The 8,545-nt window shown below is 40.6% G+C and overlaps 1 protein-coding gene across 2 annotated transcripts; it reads right to left on the minus strand.

The window, feature by feature from the left end:
• Positions 1 to 1,974: 1,974 nt before the first annotated feature.
• Positions 1,975 to 8,232, minus strand: LOC129767626 (uncharacterized). Of its 2 annotated transcripts, XM_055768698.1 has the most exons (3): positions 8,069 to 8,232; positions 2,511 to 3,720; positions 2,232 to 2,413 (listed from the first exon to the last, which is right to left on the minus strand). In XM_055768698.1, exons 1-3 carry the CDS (start codon positions 8,083 to 8,085, stop codon positions 2,372 to 2,374), a joined length of 1,269 nt encoding a protein of 422 aa, XP_055624673.1. In that variant the 5' UTR covers positions 8,086 to 8,232; the 3' UTR covers positions 2,232 to 2,371. The 2 variants fall into 2 exon arrangements, with proteins under 2 accessions (XP_055624672.1, XP_055624673.1); XM_055768697.1 differs by having other exon boundaries at positions 1,975 to 3,720; positions 8,069 to 8,230.
• Between the last annotated feature and the right edge of the window lie 313 nt (positions 8,233 to 8,545).

Below are 8,545 nucleotides of genomic sequence, written 5' to 3' on the forward strand. Positions count from 1 at the left end.
TGCTGTCAACTGCTCGCTAATCAGCGACACCGGAATAAACATCGCAAATGACATCTTCTGTGCTCTTGTCTGCCTGGTGCGACTGCTTCCTCTTTCCATAGAATTTAATGACTGTACAAGCGTACTAAGTGCTTGTAATGAACAAAGCGTACAACTGCGAAACAGCGCCAGACAATCAAATCGATTTTTAAACGGTTTTATTCAGCTTGCCTAGTCACATGTTTGTCTGTAGCGCTGCCCCACATTAAAATAAATATGACCCCCTTCCTGTAGACCGATTGATCTGAAATTTGGAACACACCTTTATCTCTGCAGTTACTATAAAACTGCGTATTTCATCATCTTGAAAATCCAAGATGGCGGTCGCTACAAAATGGCGGATTACATATTTTCTCAAAACCTCATCAATATGGGGTTTTCCAAAACCCCATCAATATGGGTATCAAATGAAAGAGCTTGAATAGTAGAATACAGTTGTTTATGAAAAATGTAAATACAGGATGGCCGCCACTACAAAATGGCGGATTACATATTTCCTCAGAACTCCATCAATATGGGTATAAAAAAGGACTTGATCAGTAGAATACATTTATTCATGAAAAATGCACATCCAAAATGGCCGCCACCACAAAATGGCGCCATATTTTTTTTTCAAAATCCCATCAATCAGATGGAAGGGCTTGAGCTGTACACCGAAATGCTGACGAAGCCGCATTGCCTGGTAATGGACGACGAAACCTACGTCAAAGCGGACTTTCGTCAGCTGCCGGGCCTGTTGATCTTCTCCGCAGAGGACAAATTCAGCGTTCCGGAGGAGATTCGCAAGCAGAAACTATCCAAGTTTGCCAAAAAGTACATGGTGTGGCAAGCGATCTGCTCTTGCGGAAAGCGGAGCGCCCCCTTCGTGATGACCGGCACGGTAAACGGGCAGGTTTACCTTAAGGAGTGCCTACAGAAGCGCTTACTACCACTATTGAAGCAGCACGAGGGCCCGACCATCTTCTGGCCGGATCTCGCTTCGTGCCACTATTCAAAGGACGTGTTGGAGTGGTACGAGCCAACGGGGTCACCCTCGTGCCAAAGGAAATGAACCCGCCCAACGCGCCGGAGGTTCGCCCAATAGAGAAATATTGGGCGATTATGAAGCAGGCCCTCCGGAAGAACCCAAAAGTTGTCAAATCGGAGGCGGACTGCAAGAGAAAATGGATTTCTGTTAAAAAAAAACAACAACCTGACGTTGTACAGAACCTTATGGACGGGGTAAAGAGGAAGGTGCGAGCATACGGGCTTGGGCTCGAAGTATGAATAAAAAGAAAATGCCAAAAGTTGTTTAATAGTTTTTATTTCACTGTCTAAAATTTTCAAAAGGATCGGTGATGCAATTTGATGTGACACACCCTTTAGATCACATAGTTATTTATAAAACAAAAATGGAAAATCAAAATGGCTGCTACCACGAATGACCCAATATATATATTTTTCTAAAAACCTCATGAATGTGAGTATCAAATTAAAGGGCTTGACTAGTAGAACATAGTTATTTATAAATAATTCAAATGAAAAATGACGTAGTAGATCATGAAAAACTCAAATCCAAGATGGCCGCAGCCCAAAAAAAAATTACTTTTTCAAGTGGTGTCATTCAGCTTGACCTGTTTGTATGTATATTTGAATGTGTAGGTACCATGTATTTTTGCAATCCCCTCAATGTCGGTATTAAATGAAATGATTTGACTAATAGAATACAATACATCAAAATAATATTCTTAGGAAAATTAGGTAAGCAATAAAAAATCAAAAAAAATTGAATGATTTTATTAGAGAAATATGCTAATGATACAAATAATGTACTAAACACATGAAAATAAAACAAGTAAAAAAACTTTTTAAGTTAAACGGTTTCTTTGTGACTTATGGGAATCGTGATATGCAAACACTTTTAAAAACTAACTACTTTCAACAATTTATTCGCTTATCACTAATCACACGGCACCACCGGTGCTCCACAAGAACTGCACAGCGAAAAAGAGGGCGAGCCATGCGCTCGCGGCCCTCTTATGACTGCATACTGCTGACGCTGCACGCTCCACGTTGTCGACCGTAGGTTGGCGGACCCGAGTGGCGTGATGTACCAAACGGTTCCGTAACGGCTTCCCCCTTAGCTGAAAGACGTCCTCGGCTTTCGTCTACTGCTGAAGTATCAGCGGTACCTCTCTGGACTCGGGATGGGCCTCGGTTGATGCGATGGTATCCTGTTCGATGACTTCTGGTTTGCTGTTGGTAAGGAGTGTCTTCCAGGCGGCGAATTTCAAAACGATGATTATGGATGAACCCAGTATGCAGATTAGTAAAGTTGATGAGATTACGGATGCTATCCATCCCAGGAAATGAAGTTTCCAATGGAGGTTTTCGGCTGTCAGGTTAAGGTGTGTGATATGGTTACGCTGTTCCATATGTAACTCCTGTAAATGTTCCAACGGAATGTGGTTAAACAGTTTGGTTGGATTTACCTTCAATCCCGTGGTAGGTATGAACGGCTGTATCTCCATGTTTGTGTTGACATATTCCTCGTCATCCAATTTCAGTGTACAGTTTGAGTATTGGATTAGGAACGACCCCTGTAGAGTGCGTTGGGTGACTGAACAGTTTGACGAAAGTGTTACATTGATTGCATTGACGACTATATTGCCATCATTGATTTTCCGAATAGTTTTGTTTCCGTAGGTGCGTTCTATGGGACACTCTGCTGTATTTCCGGAGACCAATTGTTGCATACAACCCGTCAAAGGTTCTAGATCCGTTGAGGAACATATAAACATGGCGTTGGCTTTGGAACAAGCGCTTTTTAACATGAATGATTTCTGTCCTTTCAAATAAAACTGTGTTTGTAGGTGGACTCTGTGGTGATCTACAATGACTGGTTCAATGAAGTTGAGGGTGTACTGTACATTTTTGATCCTGGGTATCTTCAGTATGTACATGAAAATTTCGTTGTTTAATACTGCGTAGGCATTGGCAGTACTAAGTATGCTATCGACCGAGTTAAGCCCGAAACCGTCATTAATGAGGGAATGATGAATGGTTTCCAATTCGTCGAGGTGAATGATGCGGCTGCTTGGGATACTCCGTCTCGCTAGTGTGATCGCCTCTTCGATTATGTCTAAGTAGTATAATAGCTCATCAATTTTGAATATTAATTCTAATACATCAAAGCCCTCTAAGGAATGTATTACATTTTCCTCATTTTCCAGTATGACGTTAATTGCTTTTGTAATGTTGCTCATTCGTGAATCGAAAGCACTATTGATTCTTATTTGCTTGTTATTCTCGCTAATTAATGAATTTAATGACGAATTTATAATCTTAAGGTCGTCTGCATCAGGGCTTCCCGATACGTATTTCCAGGCCTTTCCGAGAGATTCCCATCGTTTTCTCCTACGTAGTGGTTTTATTCGGTTGTAACTCAAGTTTATTTTGTCTAATTTTGCTTTAACTATTGACTTAAAAGGCGTTTGATTCGACAATCTCTCCATAGAAACGGCGTTAAAGTTTTCTACAATTGTTCCAATTGAGGTCAAGTTTATGGGGTGCACAATTCGCAGAGAACTAGTGCTTATTTTAGCGGGTCCTAACGGAACTATAATGATCGGACTCTGATCCAGGGTATGAATTCTCAAGTCTGAAGTGGCCATCCCTACCAGCGTAAGGAGCCACAGTATTCTGCAAGAAAATATAAAGTGTTGTTTTAGTTAGCTCTTTTCATATCTAATTTGTGAATTTTGATAGCCTTTTCATCTGTTACAGTTTTGCTGGTTTGACTTTGGATTTTAATTGGCCTAAATCTATTGGTGTAAGGGGTCGGCTTTCCTTTCCCTTTAACTAAAGCTTCACTGATGGTGAGGTTTTCATATTCTTTATTGTTTTGACTTTCATTTTTCTGATTGTGTGTCCTCGCTTCTAACGCAATATTTTCCCTGGCAGTTAGTATTATTTTTGCTTTCTGTGTATTTATATCCTCCGGGTTCAATGAATGAGAATTTCCAAAAATTATATCCCTAGGTCTTAATTTCGTAGTTGAATGTTTGGTATCGTTATATAGGGCAGTTACTATGGAGAGCCCTTCGTATAAGGTTAGTTCTTCAAGTTTTCTCCTGTTTGACATGTACATTTCTAAAAGCGTGTTGTGGTATCTCTCGACAATGCCATTGCTGTTACTAGTACTGGCAAAGTGTATATCAATATTTTGATTTTGGAGAAAGGTTTTGAATTTTGAGCTTCTGAAAGATGTGGCTTGATCACATGTTATAGTTTTTGGTAGGCCGAAAATTTTAAAGTATTTTGTAATTACTTCGATCAGCTCATCCGCCGTTTCATTCTGGATTTTGAAAATTTGGGCAAATTTGGAAAATGCGTCAACAAGGGTAAGGAATTTTTCACCCTCCTTGACGTATACGTCAATGAAAATGTTCTCTAATGGTTTGTCGTATGCTCTTCGAGTTATTGGAATTTTGAAGGGACGTCGTTCGTATTTCGCGAACTTGCAGTCCTCACAATTTTTTGCGAATGATTTGATCTTCGTAATCATATCGGGGAAGAAAACTGACTGACGAATCTCCTCGTATGTGAGCTTCCAACTTCTGTGGTTAAAATTATGGCTCTTACGAATAAATTCCTCTTGATCAGTTTTAGAAATAAGATCAGGGAGTTTTAGATTGCAAAATTGTACTTTCATGCCTTTGAATTGATCTTTCATTATTTTAGAACACAATTGTGCAATCTCTAGGGGAGCGAATATACCATTGGATATGGTCGGGGAAAGATAACTTTTAAGAATGTTTCGGATTTCATCTTCGGAATATTCTCCACGGTTGAAAGTATGCCTGCTGTAACCTGAAAATATAGAATAAAATATGTGAGCCGATTTTCTAGGATCGTTTGACACATTAATTATCAGCTGATTCCTAAACTTGTTAATTATTTCTGGTCCATATATCGGGTCATTTTCATAAAGCTCGTTTTGCAAAACGGTTTGAATATTTAGTTCAGATTCGTCAGCTCGTGGTATCCGGGATAAACCATCGGCCACTACATTTTGTTTTCCTTTTTTGTAAACCAACTGGAAATCGAATTGCTCCAGGTATAGCCGTTGGCGAGTCACTCGTCCTGTAGCATCTGTTAACTTGATTTCCTTAGTAAGAGGCTCATGATCTGTGTATATGGTAAACTGCCTACCATACAGATATGGCCGGAACTTTTTAGCTGCAAAATAGATAGCTAACAGTTCCTTGGCGGTGGCAGAATATTTCTCTTCCGCCTTTGTCAATGTTCTTGATAGATAGGCAATGGGTTTTTCACCTCCATTCACTATCTGTGTGAGGACCGCCCCGATCGCAAAGTTTGACGCGTCCGTAGTCAAAACGAACGGCTCGTCAAAATTGGGGTAGTGCAATAAGAGATCCGAACTCATTATATTTTTCAATTCAGTAAAGGCTTTTTCATATTCCGGAGTAATTTCTATGGATTTGGTTTTTCCACGAAGCACACTTGTCATCGGCTTTGCGATTTTAGCAAAGTCGGGAATGAATCTTCTATAGTATGAAATTGTTCCAAGGAAGGATTTTAGTTCCTTCGGGGTTATCGGAAGAGGCCAGTTTTTCACTGCTTCAACCTTCTTGAGATTAGGTTTAACCCCTTCCGTAGTAACCACGTGACCGAGGAATTCAACTTCTTTACGAAGGAATTCCGACTTGTCACACTGAACTCTAAGGTTTGCTTCCTTTAGAGTTTTTAAAACCTTTTGAATGTCTTTCATGTGCTCTTCCAAAGAGCTGGAAAAAATTATGATGTCGTCCATATAGACGAAACATCTAATACCTAAATGTTTCCGTAATACCGAATCCATCAGGCGTTGGAATGTTGCGGGCGCATTCTTCAATCCGAACGGCATCCGCACAAATTCGTATTTCCCATGATCGACGTTAAACGCCGTTTTTGGGATGTCAGCTGGGTCTACCTCTATTTGGTGGAACCCGCTGGCCAGGTCGAGCACAGAGAAATACTGCGCATTTCCTAGACGATCCAAAATTTCGCTGATTTCCGGTATTGGATACCGATCAGACGGTGTGATTTTATTTAATTTTCTGTAATCTACCACTATGCGGTACTTTTTCGCACCTGAGTTGTCGACCTTCTTAGGTACGACCCAAATAGGAGAAGTCCAGGCAGATGAAGACTCTCTAATAATGCCTGTATCCAACATCTTTTGGATTTGTTCACTCACTATTTCTCTTAGATGGTACGGATATTTATATGTCTTTTGGTGTATTGGCTTGTTATCGGTGGTCTCTATTCTATGCTTTACTTGATGTGTAAAGGCAAGTTTTTGACCTTCCTGGAAGAAGATGCTTTTGAATGGCTGTAAGGTCTTTGCAAGAAGTTTGACCTCCTCTTTATTTAGATGATCCGCAGGGAAATTCAAATTCTCTTTTGGATTATCGGTTTTTATAAGAAAGTCTTTATTTTCGAATGGTTTCGACAATATAGGCTTCGGTAGGCCTTTTGAATGTACATGAACCATCGCACTATTATTCTTTGCCAAGTAAAGTCCCGGTTGGACTGAAACATTTGCAGTAATGTTAAGCTCATCTTCGATTAGAAACGTTCCATCTTGTAAAGTTGGAATTTTCATGAAAGTTTCGAAATTTTCGTGAAAATTCATGGAAGAAGGGAAATACCGGTAAAATTGGTACGTAGATTTCCCAATAATCAACTCGTGTTTATCTGTATTGATCACGGCTTTCAAGGCTGCTAAGTTTTCGTACCCTATGAGCCCGTCAAAAAATTTATGAAATTTAAACACATGAAATGGTAGTGCTCTGTTGACATCTTTCGGAAAAAGATTCGCGTGCACCACTTTATCCAAAATAAATTTTCCATTTTTGTTCGTGACGATGGCTGGCTGATCAGTCACTTTTGCGTTTGCCACATGTTCTGGATTCATATACGATTTGTTCGCACCTGTGTCTATCAAGAATTTTAAGATTCCCTTGTTAGATCGGTAGCGAATGTAAGGAATGAAATTGTTCAAGTTATTGTCTGGTCTTCCTCTCCTCTGTGAAAATTTACTTCGCGTGTATTTTGCACTTCGCACTCGGTCGCGTTATTGTCATCATCGTCATCATCATCATCACTATCCACGTCAACCTCGTTGGTGTTATGTTCCACGCGCGGTTTAAATTGCTGAATCGGTCGTTTGAATGCAGTTTTTGCGTTCGTTTCTTTGGCATATGCTCTGTAAGAGCTGTTGCTGTTGTTGTTATTATTATAGCCACCAGAACCACTGCTACTAGGGTTACTGTGCTGTTTGAAAATTTGTTTTGCGGGTTTCGTTCTACTTTCCGCGTTTTGATTAGTGCATACAGCCTGGTATGCCTCTTCTAAAGATTTTGGTTTCGATTGCCTGATAATGGAGGCCAGGGGCTCTCCGATGTTGTCCAAATATCGTGTGATTGTTATCACATCAACTACCTCTCGAGCCGATAACGGGTTCGAGGATAGATTGGCTTTTAGCCTAGTGTTAATTTCTTTGATTTCATTAAAGAATCTCAAATGATTCTTATCTCCTTTCTTCAAATGGAACATCGCCGACAAATTAGTGGCGAAGTCCTTCTGGTCCCCATATTGTTCGATGAGAACCGATTTGATACCGTGAATGGTATCGGGATCACCATTTGCGCATAATATCACGCGAGCGTCCCCTTTGATTTTATTTTTTATTGCCCGCAAATATATCGAGCTAAGCGAGTCGGGTTGCCCGTTCTCGCCTTTTATTTTAAACATTTCGTAAAGCTCGTTGACTTCCTTGAGCCAACTTGCCAATTCCTTTTTATTTCCGGAAAATTCCGACATATTTTTAATAGGGTCGGGGATGGCATATTTGTTGCCCTCCCTGGCCACTACCAATGCTCGGAGCTGTTCAAGCTCTGTTTTGAGTGCTTCAAGTTCACTGGCTCTTGTTTCCGGCATGATTGATAATAGAGTTTTAGATGTTGAGAAGTAATTCACTTACGGTTGTGTTTGCAGCATCCGGGTGATCCTTCGACGGCTGGTTACTCGTGCGGCGGGATCTTCCACTATTTTAACACCTCACGATCCCACTTCTGACACCACTTATGGGAATCGTGATATGCAAACACTTTTAAAAACTAACTACTTTCAACAATTTATTCGCTTATCACTAATCACACGGCACCACCGGTGCTCCACAAGAACTGCACAGCGAAAAAGAGGGCGAGCCATGCGCTCGCGGCCCTCTTATGACTGCATACTGCTGACGCTGCACGCTCCACGTTGTCGACCGTAGGTTGGCGGACCCGAGTGGCGTGATGTACCAAACGGTTCCGTAACGGTGATTAAACATAATAATAATACAGATAATGTACTAAAAGCTAAAAAATAATTAGGCAAGTATCAGTTAGCAGTTATCATACCCCTTCCTTCATGATTCAAATACATTGATGAGACTAAAATAAAATCGTGGGGCACG

This window comes from Toxorhynchites rutilus, chromosome 2 (assembly GCF_029784135.1).
Source record: "Toxorhynchites rutilus septentrionalis strain SRP chromosome 2, ASM2978413v1, whole genome shotgun sequence".
NCBI classification, from domain to species: domain Eukaryota; kingdom Metazoa; phylum Arthropoda; class Insecta; order Diptera; family Culicidae; genus Toxorhynchites; species Toxorhynchites rutilus.